This window comes from Scyliorhinus canicula, chromosome 6, assembly GCF_902713615.1.
Source record: "Scyliorhinus canicula chromosome 6, sScyCan1.1, whole genome shotgun sequence".
NCBI lineage: Eukaryota > Metazoa > Chordata > Chondrichthyes > Carcharhiniformes > Scyliorhinidae > Scyliorhinus > Scyliorhinus canicula.
Window position 1 is genome coordinate 99,162,533 of NC_052151.1, and position 21,147 is coordinate 99,183,679.

Consider the following 21,147-nt stretch of genomic DNA (forward strand, 5'->3'; position numbering starts at 1 on the left):
CTGCCTCCAAATTCTCAATGAAGCTATTATTACCGGACTCCCTGAATATCTCCTCAGGGCCGTTGGGAGCGGCCCTGTTGCTAGCGCCTTCAATCCCCACCCCCCCACACAAACTCTCCTCCATTCTAACCCATTGGGACCCAGATCCGTACCTTCTCCACATTTGTTGCCCAGTAATAATACATCCGTTTCGGAATGCCCAAACCCCCTGCCTGCCTTCATCACTGTAGTAGCACATTTCCAATTCTGGCCCCTCTCTGTAGTGGCACCTTTCTAATTCTGGCCGAGCCTTGGGACTTCTTATTATATTATTGGTTTATATAAATATAAGTTTTTAATGTTGCTGCTGTAAATGTAAGTAAGTCTCAGACAGAATGCCTCCTCTCAAACCATAGCAGTTGTTATAATATTTTACAAAATTATACCTTTGAAGCAAAAGTGTTTAATTTTAATTCAAAATAATCTAAACTGTCTTTTTGTGTTGTGAATACCTGTAGTTTGAAAAAGTGAAGATTTTTTTTTGGAATCTATCATTGAAAATGCATTAACAGGTTGATGCATAAACCACAATGCACAAGATAACCACCTTTTTAAAATCCAGATCAGTTTAATTGTTACAATAAAACGTTCACATCTAAAGATTTTTCTTCATGGGTTGAGGGGCGAGCTATTTCTGCCATTGCATCAGCAACCTAGTGAAACCTCCGATCCAGTGTTATAATATTCATCACCACTATTTTCAGTTTTGCTCTTTTATGATAAATAAAATGTTTCAAATACTTTTAATGAAACAGAGGGCTGATTTTCCAACTTTGTGATCCTGCAGAAAGCTTCATATGCCAAAAGTACAGGTCACAAGTTTTGGTGGGAATTTTGACATTAGTTTGTATGCTCAAAAAATTGCCTGTAGTACTAATTTGAATTCTGAATATGCACTGTCAGCAGGTCAGGGTTATCACCAACACTATAGAATTGGAAAATTGTTCTCTTCAATGAGCATCTTGTAATCTCTTCCTCAGTACTGAAAATATTCATCTCAATATCAAGAATAGAAACACTGTGCTGTGTGGCGAACTTTACTTTCTTTGGTGCGACAGTCGATTCTAGATTTCTCATCTATTTAAAATCATCTCCTCAGTGTTGAACGAAAATAGTTATTCACCACCTTGAACAATGCTTAAGACATTGAAGTCATCTTGTATAATAATATGCAACAATTAAATTACATTCGAACTATTCTATTCTGGCAGTTTATCTGTAAAAAAAAGTTATTATTCTTGTGGATTGCATTACATACCAACAAGGTTCTTGTAGTCCACCAAGTCGAACATCACAATGGCCACTGCTGACCAGGTTACAATCAAAGCCACGACAAGGAACCATGCTGCTGGAGAGCTGAAAGTTGTAGCAAGATCATCAGAGACAGATTTTTTCGGTACCTTTGCCAGAGGTGTTGGGCCAACTCCATTCTTATTATCAAATGTGGTGGTGGTTGCTGGGTAACCTGGATAATTATTATCAAGAACAAGGTTAGAATTCAGTATCTTCAAAAAGAAAATTACAAGATATATACAAATTGCAATGTTATATCATTGCAGGGTTTAGAAAACTCCAAACTATTTCATGGAGTCTACCTGACTTGCAACTGTTTATTGATTTTGGTTATGATGAACACGAGAGATTGCCCTACAGGTGTTATTTAACTGAGGTCTCAGGTGCTTTTAATCAAAAAACAAGCTTTATTCTACAAATTTAGTTAATATTTTTATAAACACACACAGTTAGCATTTCTATCAACTACAAACATAAATACCCCACACAGCTGCAGTAATCTATGTATAACCCTTAATGAACTCCCCCCTTTACTGTTCCAATTTAATAGCAAGATCCCATAGACCAGAAACCACTTTTCAAAGGTGTGCCACAACACAGCACACAGCACTGAAGACTTGGTATGGATACTCTTGTTTTCTTTCCAAAACAGCAGGTTTGAATTCCTTCCAGAAAGCAATTATTTCTTTTCAAGTTATCAAGCAGTCTGGAAACAGCTTTTAAAATGAAGATAGAGAGACAGGCCAAGGTACTTCTCTGTCTGAGTACAGCAGTCAAATGTGAAAACGAAAGCAAAGAACTTAGTGCCACAGCCAGTTCTCAACTCAAAAATGAAAGTAAAAACCCAGCCACAGCCAAGCTCCACCTACACGATGACATCACTGAAGCCATGTGATAAGACAAAAACATTTTTTAAAGGGACACTGCCACGATAGGCATTAAAGTGAGTTTTTCAAAACTTACGATTATATTTTCCTGTGAGCGGAAGAAATTGCCGGACATGTGTCTGAATTGATATAAGCAATAATAAAGAGGTCTCAAGCATTATAATAGCACAGGTCAAGGGAAAAAAAACAGCAGGCAAGGGGTTAATATGTTGGACCTTAAAGAAATATTACCTGCACTGGAGATAATTCAATCATCTCACAGCGCATTAGTATAAGAAAGAGGAACCACGTCATGGCTCCAGCCTGTCTGTAAGGGTTTCATTGTCCAGCCCAGTGCAGGGGATAAAAACACATTAATACTCCATCCAGAAGTTAAACATGTTGAACAGAATCCAGGAGATTGTAAAGAAACATTGTATTAGCTGGTCGTATTCCCATTAAAGGGACCAACTGATCACCTTGTATTGTTCCGACTGAATTGATGACGTCAATGCCCACTTGTAAACCTGAAAGAACCTTAAATATATATGCGTGTAATTCTGACTATGATCAAAGCTGGCTTTTGCGAGCAGCAGAACTTGCCTAACAGCAATTCCGAATAAACGTAACTTTTACAACTCCACGCGATCGAGAACAGACTCTGAGCTTTACTTTGCTCCAACATTTCCCAATTAATACTGAATTTAATGGCTCTCGAGGGTATGTTTTCAGCGAGGTGGCACATCAAATAATTGTGGTGACCAGCCCACCGCTTCCCTGCACAACCCAGACCTGGTCCCCATAATATGGAAGGTGTGTAAAAGGCTCACTAGACTCTCACCCTTAAGCCTAATAAGACCCTTAAATGGCCAATTATTGCCCATTCAAGGCCCTCAGTCCACCTCCACAGCCATAGAATGCTGGGAAATGGCAGGCTGGTGAGAGTAAGAACTCCATTTGTTAATATTTCTTGTTAAAAGGTGGGAAGGGAGGGGGGCACATCATTTGGGAGGGGTGCCCTCTGTGCATTGGGGGAACCCTCTCCAAGATGTTACCCCACCCCCACTTTGTGTATCCCACTTGGCCACCAGTGTTCAACCATCCACTCACCACCGTCTCTAGGGTGACCAATTCCTTCCCACCCGAAAAATCCTCACTTTGGTTGCCGTCATTCGTCATCATGGAGATACATGCAGTCCCAACAATGGCCATTCAATTCAGAGTTCTAGCCCTGCTAGGACTGCCAGAACTGTTGGTCAATCAGATTGGCTGACAGGTCTTAAGGGTGGGTCTCCTCCGCTGACAGACTTAAGTGCAGGTCTCCTCAATGATTGGTGGAAGTCTGGCCCTTACCTCTTTAAATCCACCTGGGGCATGTTATGGCTGCCTGGAGTGGCCGTATTTAAAATTGGTCAGATCGGCACCGACTTTTCTTGAATGGGGGTGAGGAGAATGCACATCCACTCCCCTATCCGTATAGGATATAATGTTATCAATGTATGGTGGATGGGTTTTGAACCAGTCAAATCAGGCTCCCAGTGGAGCACTATGCTCAAACAAGGCATGAGTAGGAGAATCAGCCATTGTATACTGGCTTTAAGTCCAACCCTGAGGGTGGGGGTTTAAATCTATTCCAGAGATCTGAGCAAAACAAATCTAAGCTGACACTCCAATGCAATACCAAGGGAGACTGCATTGTCTTTCAGAAGGGATGTTAAACTAAGGTCCCAGCTGCTCTCCCATGTGGACCTAAAGGACCCCATGGCATTATTTTGAAGAAGAAGAGGGGAGTTACCACTGGTGTCCTGATGATCAATATTAAACCCTCAATCAGTGTCTATATGGAAGGTCAAATTTGAATGTTGATAACAAGGTTAAAGGCAGGATTCATGGAAGTGTGGAGGAACAGAGGGATCTTGGAGTCCACGTACATAGATCCCTCAAAATTGCCACCCAGGTTGATAGGATTGTTAAGAAGTTCAGATCTGGTCGCCTCATTATAGGAAGGATGTGAATGCTTTGGATAGGGTGCAGAGGAGATTTCCCAGGAAATTAACAGGGGGATTGAGTTTAAGAGCTGAGAGATTTTGCTGCAGCTTTATAAAACCAGGGTTAGACCACACTTGGAATATTCTGGTTGCCTCATTATAGGAAGGATGTGGATGCTTTGGAGAGGGTGCAGAGGAGATTTACCAGGATGCAGTCTGGACTGGAGGGCATGTCTTATGAAGAAAGGTTGAAGAGGTAGGGCTTTACTCACTGGAGCAAAGAAGGAAGAGAGGTGACTTAATAGAGATGTACAAGCTGATGAGAGGCATGGATAGAATGGATAGCCAGAGACATTTCCCCAGGGCGGAAATGGGTGTCACGAGGGGACATAATTTTAATGTGATTGGAGGAAGGTATAGAGGAGATGTCAAAGGTAGGTTCTTTATACAGAGAGTGGTGGGTGTGTGGAATGCACTGCCAGCTGGGGTGCTGGAGTTAGAGTCATTAGGGACATTTAAGCGACTCTTGGACAGGCACGTGGACAGCATTCAATTAAAGGGTTGAACATAAGAACTAGGAGCAGGAGTAGGCCATCTGGCCCCTCGAGCCTGCTCCGCCATTCAATGAGATCATGGCTGATCTTTTGTGGACTCAGCTCCACTTTCCGGCCCGAACACCATAACCCTTAATACCTTTATTCTTCAAAAAACTATCTATCTTTACCTTAAAAACATGTAATGAAGGAGCCTCAACTGCTTCACTGGGCATGGAATTCCATAGATTCACAACCCTTTGGGTGAAGAAGTTCCTCCTAAACTCAGTCCTAAATCTACTTCCCCTTATTTTGAGGCTATGTCCCCTAGTTCTGCTTTCACCCGCTAGTGGAAACAACCTGCCCACATCTATCCTATCTATTCCCTTCATAATTTTAAATGTTTCTATAAGATCCCCCCTCATCCTTCTAAATTCCAATGAGTACAGTCCCAGTCTACTCAACCTCTCCTCATAATCCAACCCCTTCAGCTCTGGGATTAACCTAGTGAATCTCCTCTGCACACCCTCCAGTGCCAGTACGTCCTTTCTCAAGTAAGGAGCCCAAAACTGAACACAAAACTCCAGGTGTGGCCTCACTAACATCTTATACAATTGCGACATAGCCTCCCTAGTCTTAATCTCCATCCCTCTATCAATGAAGGACAAAATTCCATTCGCCTTCTTAATCACCTGTTGCACCTGTAAACGAACCTTCTGTGACTCATGCACTAGCACACCCAAGTCTCTCTGCACAGCAGCATGCTTTAATATTTTATCGTTTAAATAATAATCCCGTTTGCTGTTATTCCTACCAAAATGGATAACCTCACATTTGTCAACATTGTATTCCATCTGCCAGACCCTAGCCCATTCACTTAACCTATCCAAATCCCTCTGCAGACTTCCAGTATCCTCTGCACTTTTCGCTTTACCACTCATCTTAGTGTCATCTGCAAACTTGGACACATTGGCCATGGTCCCCAACTCCAAATCATCTATGTAAATTGTGAACAATTGTGGGCCCAACACGGATCCCTGAGGGACACCACTAGCTACTGATTGCCAACCAGAGAAACACCCATTAATCCCCACTCTTTGCTTTCTATTAATTAACCAATCCTCTATCCATGCTACTACTTTACCCTTAATGCCATGCATCTTTATCTTATGCAGCAACCTTTTGTGTGGCACCTTGTCAAAGGCTTTCTGGAAATCCAGATATACCACATCCATCGGCTCCCCGTTATCTGCTGCACTGGTAATGTCCTCAAAAAATTCCACTAAATTAGTTAGGCATGACCTGCCCTTTATGAACCCATGCTGCGTCTGCCCAATGGGACAATTTCTATCCAGATGCCTCGCAATTTCCTCCTTGATGATAGATTCCAGCATCTTCCCTACTACCGAAGTTAAGCTCACTGGCCTATAATTTCCTGCTTTCTGCCTACCTCCTTTTTTAAACAGTGGTGTCACGTTTGCTAATTTCCAATCCACCGGGACCACCCCAGAGTCTAGTGAATTTCGGTAAATTATCACTAGTGCATCTGCAATTTCCCTAGCCATCTCTTTTAGCACTCTGGGATGCATTCCATCAGGGCCAGGAGACTTGTCTACCTTTAGCCCCATTAGCTTGCCCATCACTACCTCCTCAGTGATAACAATCCTTTCAAGGTCCTCACCTGTCATAGCCTCATTTCTATCAGTCGCTGGCATGTTATTTGTGTCTTCCACTGTGAAGACCGACACAAAAAACCTGTTCAGTTCCTCAGCCATTTCCTCATTTCCCATTATTAAAACTCCCTTCTGATCCTCTAAAGGACCAATATTTACCTTCGCCACTCTTTTTTGTTTTATATATTTGTAAAAACTTTTACTGTCTGTTTTTATATTCTGAGCAAGTTTACTCTCATACTCTATCTTACTCTTCTTTATAGCTTTTATAGTAGCTTTCTGTTGCCCCCTAAAGATATCCCAGTCCTCTAGTCTCCCACCAATCTTTGCCACTTTATATGCTTTTTCCTTCAATTTGATACTCTCCCTTATTTCCTTAGATATCCACGGTCGATTTTCCCTCTTTCTACCGTCCTTCCTTTTTGTTGGTATAAACCTTTGCTGAGCACTGTGAAAAATCGCTTGGAAGGTTCTCCACTGTTCCTCAACTGTTCCACCATAAAGTCTTTGCTCCCAGTCTACCTTAGCTAGTTCTTCTCTCATCCCATTGTAATCTCCTTTGTTTAAACACAAAACACTAGTATTTGATTTTACTTTCTCACCCTCCATCTTTATTTTAAATTCCACCATATTGTGATCGCTCCTTCCGAGAGGATCCCTAACTATGAGATCATGAATCAATCCTGTCTCATTACACAGGACAAGATCTAGGACCGCTTGTTCCCTCGTAGGTTCCATTACATACTGTTCTAGGAAACTATCGCGGATACATTCTATAAACTCCTCCTCAGGGTTGCCTTGACCGACCTGGTTAAACCAATCGACATGTAGATTAAAATCCCCCATGATAACTGCTGTACCATTTCTACATGCATCAGTTATTTCTTTGTTTATTGCCTGCCCCACCATAACGTTACTATTTGGTGGCCGATAGACTACTCCTATCAGTGACTTTTTCGCCTTATTATTCCTGATTTCCACCCAAATGGATTCAACCTTATCCTCAATAGCAACGATGAGGATGATCTTAGATTAGGATAAATGGTCAGCACAACATCGTGGGCCGAAGGGCCTGTACTGTGCTGTACTGTTCTATGTTCTATATAAACAAATTATCTGGCTATTATCACATTGCTGTTTGTGGGAGCTGGCTGTGTACAAACTGGCTCCCACATTCGTTACATACATTACAACAGTAACTACAGTTCAAAAGTACTTAATTGACTGCAAGCCGCTTTGGGATATTCTTACATTGTGAAAAGCATGATATAAGTATAAGCCATTCTTTCTTTTGCAGCTTCACACGACTTTGCACATTTCAAGTAATCAATTTTTAACGATGTTTCAGCACATGCACTTGATGTTGAAAATTCCTCAGATATTACAGATGCAATTCTCCTAAAATGTTAGGAGTAACTATAATGCTTTAATAATAATGTATCTCAGCAATATATACAATGTGAGCAATTTCTCTTAACAATAAGGTGACGGATGACATTTTTCTGACAAGAGATGATCTAATGACATTCAATGCCATTACCATCGCTGAATACCCCACAATCAACATAGAACATAGAACAGTACAGCACAGAACAGGCCCTTTGGCCCTCAATGTTGTGCCGAGCCATGATCACCCTACTCAAACCCACGTATCCACCCTATACCCGTAACCCAACAACCTCCACCTTAACCTTACTTTTATAAGGACACTACGGGCAATTTAGCATGGCCAATCCACCTAACCCGCACATCTTTTGGACTGTGGGAGGAAACCGGAGCACCCGGAGGAAACCCACGCACACAGGGGGAGGACGTGCAGACTCCACACACAGTGACCCAGCCGGGAATCGAACCTGGGACCCTGGAGCTGTGAAGCATTTATGCTAACCACCATGCTACCCTGCTGCCCTTACATCTTGGCGGTTACCATTGATCAGAAACTGAACTGGACTAGCTATATTAATACTGTGGCTACCAGGGCAGGTCAAAGACTAGGAATCCTACTCACCTCCTGACCTCCCCCCAGCAATGCCTGTCCACCATCTACAAGGCACAAGTCAGGAGTGTGATGAGTGCAGCTCCAACAACTTTCAAGAAGCTTGACACCATCCAGGACAAAGCAGCCGTCTTGATTTCTCCCCCTTCCACAAACATTCAAACTCTCCACCCCCGACAAACTGTGTCAGCCATGTGTCCTACCTACAAAATGCAGTGCAGTAACTCAGCAAGATTCCTTTGACGGAACCTTCTAAACCCATAACCACTACCATCTAGAAGCTCAAGAGTAGCAGATACCAGGGAACCCCACCACCTGGAGGTTCCTCTCCAAGTCACTCACCACCCTGACTTGGAATTATATCGCCATTACTTCATTGTCGCTGGGACAACATCCTGGTACTCTTCCCCCATAGCACAGTGGGTGTACCTACACCTCAAAAACTGCAGCGGTTTAAGAAAGCAACTCACCACATGTTCTGAAGGACAACTATGGATGAGCAGTAAATGCTGGCCTAACCAGCGATGCTTACATCCCATAAATAAATTTAAAAAGAAGTCAGAAAATTTAAGTTAAAGGTGAAGATAATTTTTTACTTTGTGTTTTGCTCTCTATGAGAATGCTTCAATGTGATTGGCTGCTTACTCTGCTTGTTGACATCACTGTTGCAGGGACCTGGAGCTCTCTTTGACTTGGTTCCAGATTCAAGCAGCAGGCAGAAAAGGGGAAGTCTGTGCCACAAAGATGATTATTTCTCTATGGGTATCTTTCTTTGAGGTCAGAGGCAAGCACTGTTACTTTGCCGCTGAGCACATAATCTAATTCAATGGGCCGGATTTTCCGGGCCCCCATGGCATGTTTTCTGGACGCGTAGGCAGCTCATTACAGGCCCCAGTGGGAACTTCCGGTCTGCGGATGCCTACGGTGTTTTATGGCTCGCCTGTCCCACAACTCAGTTTGGGTTACGTGAAGCTCAAGGTGTACGGCACCTGAATAATGTGGGAGGATTCAACCCTTTTTAGAGAGCAAACAACATTTAAGATACTTTTCTGTAGCGTCTGTGGCTTCTGTCAAAGTTACTGTGGTCGAGTGAGAGTTTTCACAGAAGTACAGCTCTTCTGAATCCTAAACCACCAAATCAAAATAGCCCCTTCACCTTCCATAATTCACAGTATGATGTTTTTTCTTTATTTTTATTTTGATTAAAGCTCTTACATGGCCTTGGCACCATCTAAATTTAGACCTGAGTTTTCACCTTAAAAGGGGTTGGGGTTGGAATGATCTCATTTTGTGAAAATATTCTGGTGTCCCTGCTGCAGGAAATTGCAATAAAGAATATAGCCAGGTGAGGCTCATGTGCCAGTGGAGTCTCATCTGCAGACCAAATATGAATTGCATGTGAGGCAGAAGTGTTCTGACCTCTGTAAGATGAACAAGTTGAGTATGTAAGCAGAGGAGCACATTTCAATAGGTTATCCAGGCAAGCTTCATTTATTTTTATTCTTAATATGATCCACCATTGGAGAAGGAGAACACATGGAACCTAGCCAACTGCTGATCATTTACAGTCTTTTTTTCTGTCTTGCTGTGGCATGTTGTCCCTGTCATCCATTATATATCAAGCATCAAGTACGATGCCAGCTCAAAGTTCACTGTCCACTGGGTATTCACAAGTTTTAAAAATGTGGCTGATGTCCTTGACGTTTCTTTTCAGTTCATTTGTCGTCAAAGTTTTGTCTTCAACAAACATCCAGTTTACATCTTCTTTCAGGATAAGGGTGCATGTAACAGGAGGTGGTGTTTTCAGACAGGAGGGGAATAACCAAAGGTGTTATCTCTGGCTCCTTATCAGGGAATTATCAATATTCTGCACGTAGAGATATTAGATAACAGGAGAGGGTGAACGCAATAGCCTCAGCAAGCTCATTGTTGATAGCTCCTACTTTTCATAGCTTACCTTCTTTTATTATTGATTTGCTTATTCAATCACTTAAACACAGGTCTACATTCACACAATATTCTTTCATCATATACAATAGTGTTTCAAGAGATACATTAATACAAACATTATGAAGCATGTTGTTCTTCTGCTATTGCAGGTGTCCAAGAGGAGGAGATGTCGAAGAAAGCTGGACAGCCTTGCCCAAGCATCTCATTATAGAAGTTACCATTCCTATAATAATAATCTTTATTAGTGTCACAAGTAGCCTTACATTATGCAGTGAAGTTCCTGTGAAAATCCCCTAGTCGCCACACTCCGGTGCCTGTTCGGGTACACTGGGGGAATTCGGAATACCCAATTCACCGAACAAGCACGTCTTTTGGGACTTGTGGGAGGAAACCGGAACACCCAGTGGAAACCCACACAGACATGTAGAGAACGTGCAGACTGCACAGTGACCCAATCCGGGAATTGAACCCAGGCCTCTGGCGCTGTGAAGCAACAGTGCTAACCATTGTGCTACAGTACCGCCATAACAGGAGAGCATGAACTCCATAGCCGCAACAAGCTAATTGTTTTTCAGCTCTTACTTTTCATAGCTGATAGCTTCATAGCTTTTCATAGCAATATTGAGACCAGGCACCTGGGAAAGCTTCGTTAGCAAGCTGTAGCAAAAAGAAATTGCTGAAGGACTGAGTATGAGGGTGGGTCAAAAGGTTTGGACGTGCAAAGAGTGGGCCTCAGGTTCAGCTAAAGGTTGCCAGGAAATCCGTTTCCAAAAGTTCTGCCTGAAAATCATTTTTGTAGCTTAAAAGCAGCAGGTAGTACAATAATTTGAAAATTACTCACAAGCTTGTTAAATTTAGAGGAGTCTTTGAAGTTTCACATTCCCTACCTAAAAAGTTTGACATAATTTCAGCAGTGCTTATTTATTTTTATTTGATACAGATTACACCCAATTATTTAGCTATCATTTAACACCAGTTGCACTAAAAGCAACCATGTAGCTATCATTGATCAAAAAACAGAGAGCTCAAACAGTTGCAATTAAGAATTCATACACCAAAACAATCAGAGAATTTATTTTCATATTCCAGAACTGAACTGGACCAGCCATATAAATACTGTGGTTTCAAGTGCAGACCAGAAGCTAGTAATCTGTCGGCAAGTAACTCACCTCCTGACTCCGCAGAGCCTGTTCAATGCCTACAAGGTACAAGTCAGGAGTGTGATGGAATGCTGCTTGCTTGCCTGGATGAGTATAACTCCAAACAACACTCAAGAAGTTAACACCATCCAGGACAAAGTAGCCTGCTTGATTGCCATCCCTTTCAGAAATATTCAAACCCTCCACCATCAAGGTACAGCGGCAACAGTGTGTACCATCTACAAGATGCGCTGGAAGAACTCACCAAGTCTCATTAGGCAGCATCTTCCAAATCCATGACCACTATCATCAGTGGGCAGCACGGTAGCATAGTGGTTAGCACAGTTGCTTCACAGTTCCAGGGATCTAGGTTCGATTCCCGGCTTGGGTCACTGTCTGTGCGGAGTCTGCACATTCTCCCCGTGTCTAAGTGGGTTTCCTCCGGGTCCTTGGTTTCCTCCCAGAGTCCAAAGATGTGCAGGTTAGGTGGATTGGCTATACTAAATTGTCCTTAGTGCCCAAAAAAGGTTAGGTGGGATTACTGCATTACGAGGATAGGGTGGAGGTGTGGGCTTAAATAGGGTGCTCTTTCCAAAAGCTGGTGCAGACTCAATGGGCCGAATGGCCTCCTTTTGCACTGTAAATTCTATGATTCTATCATCTAGAAGGACAAGGCAGCAGATGCCTAAGAACACTGCCACTTGGAAGTTCCCATTCAAGCCACTCATCATCCTGACTTGGAAATAAATCACCGTTCCTTCAGCGTTGCTGGATCAAAATCCTGGAACTCCCTCCATAAAACACAGTGGGTGTACCTACACCACATGGACTGCAGTGGTTCAAGAAGGCAGCTCACCACCACCTTCTCAAGGGATGGGCAACAAAGGGCTGGCCCAGCCAGTGAGACCACATCCTGTAAAAAATATATATTTTTTAAAATCTTGAATTTCGATAGCTTCAAACATCATAAGAACGAGCTAACTTTCGAAAAAGCAGATCCTATTTCGATGGAGTACTTTAACGTTTTTCTTTATAGCTTATAACTAATGCAACACAACTCTACCCAGGACCATCACCCCTGATGCCTCAGTGCGCCCACCCCGTCACTATCTACCGCCTCTCCAGCAATTTTGTCCACCACAATCCCCCATCCCGCTGAGCAATTTTCTTCCACTCCCCAAAATCTCCATCCCGGACAAAAATCTACTGTTGCCCTCAAACTTTCAAAAGTCAAACTATTCAGGTGGGGTTAGCCAACATAAGCCACACACACACACACACACAACCAGGGATCTCAGTTTGCAGATCTGGTTGTAAACTGGAAATGGTGTTTTCTGGTTGGCCCTGCTGCAGCTTTGAAGCCGTCACATGGGAATAGTGAGGATAGAAACATAGAAAATAGGAGCAGGAGTTGGCTGTTCAACCCTTCGAGCATGCTTCACCATTCGTTATGATTATGGCTGATCATCCAACTCTAACCTGTTCCCGCTTTCCCCCCAAATCCTTAGCCCCAAGAGCTATATCTGCCTCCTTCTTGAAAACATGCAATGATTTGGTCTCAGCTGCTATCTCTGGTAGAGAATTCCACAGATTCACCACTCTCTGGGTGAAGACATTCTCCTCATCTCAGTCTAAATTGGTTTACCCCGTATCCTTCGTTTGAGACCCTGGTTCTGGATTTCCCCACCATCAGGAACATCCTTTCTTCATCTACCCTGTTAGAAGTTTTTAGGTTTCTATAACTCTCATTCTTTTGAATTCCAGCAAATATAATCCTAACTGTCCCATTCTGTCCTCATAGGTTAGTCCCGGCATCCCAGAAATCAGTCTGTTAAACATGGAAATCATGGCAGTTAGGTCAATATTGGGAAAAGTGGAGGTGGGTTCGGGCAATGGGAGGGAGCAGTTTGTTGACTGAAGGGAGTGGGGAGTTTGGAGACCGAGAGAGAGAGGGGGATGAGACTTCAGGCAGGATAATGGTGGAGAATTAAACCCTGAGACTAGTAGCGAGGGATTCAAAAGGGCAACACAGTGGTACAGTGATTAGTGCTGCTGCCTCACAACGCCAGGGATCCGGGTTCAAATCCGGTCTTGGTGTGTGAAGTTTTTCACTTTCTCCCCGGGTCTGCGTGGGTTTCCTCCAGGTGCTCTGGTTTCCTCCCACAATCCAAAGATGTGCAGGTTAGGTGGATTGGCCATGCTAAATTGTCCCTTAGTGTCCAGGGATACCCAATTTAGGTTATGCTGTTATGGATATAGGACGGAGTAGATCGGTGCAGACCAAATGGCCTCCTTCTGTACTGTGGGTATCCCGATGAGAGTTTAAATGCTGAAACTGGTCCCAGTGGGGAGGGGAAAATTTAGACACTTCTGGTGGATGGAAGGTATAGACCCTGAGACTAAAATAAATTAAAACCGAATGGGGATCAGGTGGTGTTCTCAAGCATGTACTGTATAGCAGAATTTTCGATGAAATGAGTTTAAGTAATTAATTTCCTTGCATTTTTCAATGCAGTTTGTTGAGTGCATTGGATAGCTATGAGCGTATTTGATAGATTTTAGTGTGCTTGGCAGCACTAAACGCACTGAGTGTTGAGTGCACTGTCGCTTTGAGCGCACTATTAAATTTAATGCCAAATCATTCCAAATGACAGCTTTTGAAGCCAAATCATTATTGAGTGGAGGGAGCGCAAAAATGATGCCAAAATATTCAGTCAGGGACAAAGCTGCAGACCATGGCATAACCATTTCAGAATACTTTGGCCAAGGTTCTGAGCTTAAGCGCAACTCCTCTCACAAAGCTGCAATTGGAGCCATGGGAGCTATCAGCTCCAATCTACAATAACCAAGCTGCCATCACAGAACTTGGTGAAAGTTGATTGAATCTGTTGAAGAGCAATGGTTTAAATTATACAGGAATTTGGTGAGAGTGCAAATTAGGTTCATGGCAGGAAGGTGGTATTAATAGCAAAGGAAAAATAATAAATGAGCAAATATGTAAAAAGTCTGAACAGTGAATGAGATTTAAAGGCACAAAATTAAAAATTAACTCTACAGAGGATACAACATTGAAAGGACTGCATTGAATAAAAATATTTTTCATTAAAAAAAATGAAAAAAAGGATACTAAGCTAAATATACATCTAAATAGATATAAGCAAAATGAACTGCTAGCTGAAATCCATTGCCTGAACATCCTGAGCCATATGGGAATTCCAGAAAGCTCTATGTGTCCTGCACCAGATCCCTTCCAACTGATCTGACTTAAATTCAGGATTTCTGAACTTGAGGAGATGTTGAAGTCATTGCAGAGCTTATGAAAGACATCGGGCGCAATCCTCTAAGCCTGCGCTGGGTCGGAAAATCCCTGGGGGGGTGGCACACAAATCCGGCCACACCAATCCGGCACCGGGACGCAATTCTCCAGGGAGCGGAGAATGCGACAGCGCCGGTCGGGGCCCACTCTACACGCCCCCCCCCCCCCCCCCCCCCCCCGGCGATTCTCGGCTAGGGATGGGCGAGTGGCCGTACAAAAAAAAACCAAGTCCCACCGGCACTGTTCTAAGCTGGCCTCACCCGGCGGGACTTCGGCGTAAATGGATTCGGGGGCGGCCTGATGGGGGGTGGGGGGAGGGGGGTCTGACCCCGGGGGGGCCTCTGCTGTGGCCTGGCCTGCTATCGGGTCCTACTGATCGGTGGGCCGGCCTCTCGGGTTAGGGGCCTCCTTTGTTCTGCAACGGCCCTGTAGCCCTACAGCATGTTGCGTCAGGGCCAGCATGGAGAAGGGAGCCACCGCGCACGCGTGGCAATCGCGCCGGTCCCACTGCGCATGCGCAGACCCGCGGTGCACATCTGATGCCGGGATCGGCAGGTGGAGCGACATGGGTCACTCCAGTGCCGTGCTGGCCCCCTGTAGGGGCAGAATTGCTGCTCCTGAGGCCATGTTGACACCGTCAGGAAACGCAATGGCGTTTACGACGGCGTCAACACTTAGCCTCAGGATCAGAGAATCCCACCCTGAGAATTTCCTGAAGTGCACATAACATGAGGTGATCATTGTGCAGCCACAGAGAATACAGGAGGATCGTAAGCTGGGGTCGGAAAGATGTGACAGAGCAGACACAGGCAGTGCAGGAATCCCTCAGGCGTATGGGACTTTATTACCTCTGGACTTCTTTTGTTCTCTCAATCTCTTTAATTTTTTTAATATATGCAGTTCCCAATTTGAAAGCACTTTGAATTATTTTAATGATGTCTTGATGTCGGTAGATTTTCAACTTCTGCAGTTAAAGAATTGCATTGATGCACTGAAAGATGTGAGCAGACATTGAGATTTTCTGTCATTGAAGAGAATGCTATGAAACAAAGCTTCAAAGTGCAGGACATTTTGCCTCCTACTGCTAATGCCTCCAGAGTTATCTTTGAATTTCCTGTTTAAGGATCCTTTGGAGATCATTCAGTGATTTAAAAAAGATCCAGTAAACAATTGAAAAGTGTGGGATCATGCGTGAAAACTATTAAATACTAAAAAGATGAAGTTTGAGTCTAGATGAAATTGGCACAGCATCATTAATTTTGCTTGTCACTGGGTGGCAGGACCTCAATCTCTGAAGAAGCTTGTAGCATTATCAATAAAACATCAAACAATATGAAGGAGTCCTGATTTAATATCCAAACTAAGGAAAATATCCTATTTGGCAGCATAATCCACTTTTGTCTCCGAAATATTTAAATATCTGTAGCTATTTTCCTTGTCAATGATAACATAAATCATTTTACTGTTTTTCACTATAAACCATTTCACACCATTTAGCTTTTGAAAGGTACATCAACAAAAAGATAAAATATTGTTGCTTTATAAATTGGCCAACCAATTCAACAGAGTGGAATAATAGAGAAAAATCAAATAGACCGTGTAGAGTTCCTACAAAACAATAAATTTACAGCAGTACAGTGATCAAGTGCACCTGTTATATTCAGTCATTAACTCATTGATATCTTGCCACAGCTACAACGGACAAACCGTGGCAATTATTCTTGCTAATGATTGCTTTTCAACAGGTGTACAGAACCAACATTTTCTGATATTAAGGTTAATATTGATGTCTACACAAAGACATTAGCATTGGTGAGAAAGATATGTGTTGCGAAGAAACTACAGAGCTGTAAAGTTCTTGTCATTAGTGTTTAGTTTATTGAGAAACCAATACCATCAACACAACTATGGAGTAAGTAGCCATGGCCAATGTGAAAAGGACACATTGCTTAACCTGGTTCTTAGGAATGAGTGGGCTATGTGGATCCAGTGTGTGTGGGAGACCATTTACAGGACACAGATCATGGTATCATAAGGTTTAAAGTGACAATGGAAATGGACAGTCAATAGGGCCGCACAGTGGCGCAGTGATTAGCACTGTTGCCTCACGGCGTTGAAGTCCCAGGTTTGATCCGAACTCTGGGTCACTGTCGGTGTGAAAATTTCACATTCTCCCTGTGTTTGCATGGTTTTCGGCCCCACAACCCAAAAGATGTGCATGCGAGGTGGATTGGCCATCCTAAATTGCCCCTTAATTGGAAAAAATGTATTGCTCACTCAAAATTTTTTTTTAAATGGACAATCGATAATCTAGAGTAAAAAAAAATAACTGGGGGAAGAACGGATCTAGGCCGAATAAATCAGAGCCAAACGTTAACAAAGAACAAAGAACAAAGAAAATTACAGCACAGGAACAGGCCCTTCGGCCCTGCCAGCCTGCGCTGATCCAGATCCTTTATCTAAACCTGTCTCCTATTTTCCAAGGTCTACTTCCCTCTGTTGCCGCCCGTTCATAGACCTGTCTAGATGCCTCTTAAATGATGCTATCGTGCCTGCCTCTACCACCTCCGCTGGTAAAGCGTTCCAGGCACCCACCACCCTCTGCGTAAAAAACTTTCCACGCACAGCTCCCTTAAACAGGAAAAACAATAGCTGAACAATGGGCAACCTTCAAAGACGAGATGGTTCAGGCAGAGTTCAGGCATATTCCCTCACAAAGGAAAGGCAGGGCAAACAAATCCAGAACACATTGATTTTATGTTTTGAGTGAACTTGGAACATTAGTAGGTGTGAATTTACAAAAGAGTGTTGTCAAGGCATGCCCATTCAGGTGGGCGGCCCCGACCTAGTAAGATTCAAATCAGAACTTTCCAAAAGCTTGATGGTCTGTGTTGATGTTGCAAACACCAACTAACCCCAGGGCAGCAATCTTAACAGTTCATCAGTGTCTATTTTAAATAGATAACGAACAGTTCCATAGGAGCACAATTTATTCTTAAAGTTATGAATAACTGTGAATAACTGAGCCTTTACTGGGAATTATGCTTGAGCCATGGAGATGATAGACAGTCAGATGCACTGAAAGTGTACCACCTTCACAAAAACAGACCAATGGAAAACCTGGAAATATGCAACAGCACTGTGCATTGTGTCAACTAAAAGTGTTAATGCTGTTGATATGTCAAAATTGAATTTTAACCCGAATATAGGTGGGTTGGAATAAAAAATGTTGGAGGAGGCAGTGGCGTAATTGTACTGCCGCTGGACTAGAAATCCAGAGACCCAGGGTATTGCTCTCAAGGCCCCGGTTCAAATCCCACCAGGGCAGGTGGTGAAATTAGGATTCAATGAAAATCTGGAAATAAAGTCTAATGATGACTATTAAACCATTGTTGATTGTTATAAAAACCTATCTGGTTCACTACTAATCTTTAGGGAAGGAAATCTGTCATCCTTACTTGATCAATCCTACACGTGACTCCAGATACACAGAAATGTCCTCAGGAGTGAGCAATAAATGCTGCTTTCGCCACCGACTCCAAAATCCCATGAACAAATTTTTAAAAACAAGCTACTATGCAGTCAATTACCTATCAGATTGACACTTGACATTTCCGAGAAAAGAGAAATGCGGTAAATCCTTTTCATCTTGCACTTCTCATTGTAAAGGGATCAACAATTTATACTGCATTATTAGAAATAAATTGCCGTTCTTCACCATCGCTGGGTCAAAATCTTGGAACTCCATCCCTTCCAGCACTGTGTATACCTGCACCTCACGAACTGCAGCAGTTCAAGAAGGCAGCTCACCAGCACCTACTCAGTGGCAATTTGGGAGGGGCAAGAAAAGCTGATCTGGCCAGCGATGCCCACATCCCATTGATGAATTAAAGAGAGTGTTGATTGGTTGGCAAGTGGACTCTGATTGGTTGAGGTGTTGGCATGGACAATGCATCAGGGAACAGTTAACTGCCCAGATTTAGTTCCAATTCAAACCAGGCAGGCCAATTTTGATTGTTCAAGGCATCGCCATGTTGAATGAACCAGGTGGTGGCTATCCATCAAACTTTTGTTTAGATGAAAAAGGTGCAATGTGTGGACATGCTCCTTTACTCTACAAATGCGAATATATTGCCTTCTAGCCTGACTGATAATCTTAAATTGGTTTTCAGTGTTAATTTAAGATTATCAATCAAGCTTCCAATGTGAATCATTTATGCATGCTAGAACAAACAAACACATGAACAAGGAGCAGGAGTAAGTCCCTGGTTAACCACTGACCCTGCTCTGCCATTTAATAAGATTATGGCTGATCTGATTGTAACCTTAAATCTGCATCCTGCCTACCCCCAATAAACTATCATCCCCTTGCTTACCAAGAATATACCCACGTCTGCTTTAAAAATATTCAAAGACCCCGCTTCTGCAATCTTCTCAGGAAGGGAATTCCAAAGACTCACGTACCTCTGAAAGAAAATATTTTGCCTCATCTCCATCTTAAATGGGAAACCACTTATTTGAAACAGTAACCCCTAGTTCTGGATTCTCACACAAGAGGAAACATCCTTTAAATAGCCACCCTGTCAAGACCCCTAAGGATCTTATATGTTTCAATCAAGTTGCCTCTTAGTTTTCTGAAGTCCAGCCGATAAAAGTTCAGCATATACAAGCCTAGCTTACATAGAACATAGAACAGTACAGCACAGAACAGGCCCTTCTGCCCTCGATGTTGTGCTGAGCCATGATCACCCTACTCAAACCCACGTATCCACCCTATCCCCGTAACCCAACAACCCCCCCTTAATCTTACTTTTTAGGACACTACGGGCAATTTAGCATGGCCAATCCACCTAACCCGCACATCTTTGGACTGTGGGAGGAAACCAGAGCACCCGGAGGAAACCCACGCACACACGGGGAGGACGTGAAGACTCCGCACAGACAGTGACCCAGCCGGGAATCGAACCTGGGACCCTGGAGCTGTGAAGCATTTATGCTAACCACTATGCTACCGTGCTTGTCCAATATTTCCTCATTAGTCTGGCTACCTTCCCTGAACTGCTTCCAATTAATTTAAATCCTTCTGTTATGTATTCAAGTAACACCATTGACTCATGAAATGCCATATGATATGCGGTGAAATCAGTGCGGCGTTACACGAGCTTTTGGGAAAGTTCACCATCTTACACTTGTTATGGGCTAGTGCATGGTCAATTTCAGCCCTACCTGACCCAGAGTCGCTACAGAATTGAATTGACCAATAATTCTCAGGAAAAAATATCCAAAGTTTTTGGCCCTTGGCTGCCCAAGAATTACAGACACAGGAAGCGGGATTCTCTGGAATCAGCACGAAGGCCCAAATCCGGCATCAAAAGCAGTGCAAACCACTCTGGCATTGGGCTGACCGGAAGTAGCGGAATCCTCCGCACTTTTGGGGGCTAGGTGGACGCTGGAGAGGTTGGTGCCACACCAGCCGGTACCGAAGGGACTGCAGGAGTCCGCGCATGCGCCAAAGGGACGGCGTGATCCCGCGCAAACCGTCACCGGAGAATATGGCAGCTGCCGTTGGGCAGCGAGGCGGGATTCACGCCGCCCCCCCCCCTCCGGAGATTCTCAGACCCGACGGGGGGGTCAGAGAATCCCGCCCCAAGTTTGTAAATATCAACACAATTACTTTTTACTTATACCAGGAACTATAATGAAATGTGCAGCAAATTGGTACTATATGCAGCAAATACAAATGGTTAACAATTAACTAATTTCTAATCCTCTACTTTAACTTACCTCCATCCTCTACACAGACAAATATAGAGGGAAAGAGAGAGTGAAGATATTAAGTAAAAGGAAAAAGAATCTTTGTTTCAGATGGCAGTCTTTCAGCAGACCTTCCTTCAAAATAAGCTTTCAGATCCAGGTCCCGAGATTGTAATAGGCTTCACTGTAGACTCACTTAGGTCTCTGCAGTTTCAGAAATACAGCAACTCACAGCTTTTCTGGAGAGAGAGAGAGAGAGAGAGAGAAAGAGCATGTCCTTCCCCTGAGAGTTCAGGATTCAAACTGAGCTCTGTCAGTCTCTGAAAGTCATTCCACTCGAATAGGACCCAATCACCACTTGTTACCACACAGAATATGGCCAACCAATTGAGTCCCACCCTACCTCTTGGGTGTCAAATATTCACAGTTGTCCTGCTCGAAAAACCAGCACCATATACTATGTAGCAACTTTTTGAACACCTCATTCTGCCTGCTACTTGGCTTAAAGATACGTGTCCATTAAGCATCCATGGATCAAAACGCCTTTACATCCCTCCCTCCCTAAAAGGAATCAAATGTGAGGGCATGGAAGTTTCATTA

At 43.3% G+C, this 21,147-nt stretch overlaps 1 protein-coding gene across 3 annotated transcripts in view; it reads right to left on the minus strand.

Moving 5' to 3' along the window:
* Window positions 1-21,147, minus strand: part of trdn (triadin) — a 289,756-nt gene that overhangs the window by 227,653 nt on the left and 40,956 nt on the right. For all 3 annotated transcript variants that reach the window (XM_038799724.1, XM_038799725.1, XM_038799723.1), the window contains exon 2: window positions 1,298-1,504. In XM_038799724.1, the coding sequence (XP_038655652.1) occupies window positions 1,298-1,504 (207 nt within the window). The remainder of the gene's footprint in view (window positions 1-1,297; window positions 1,505-21,147) is intronic.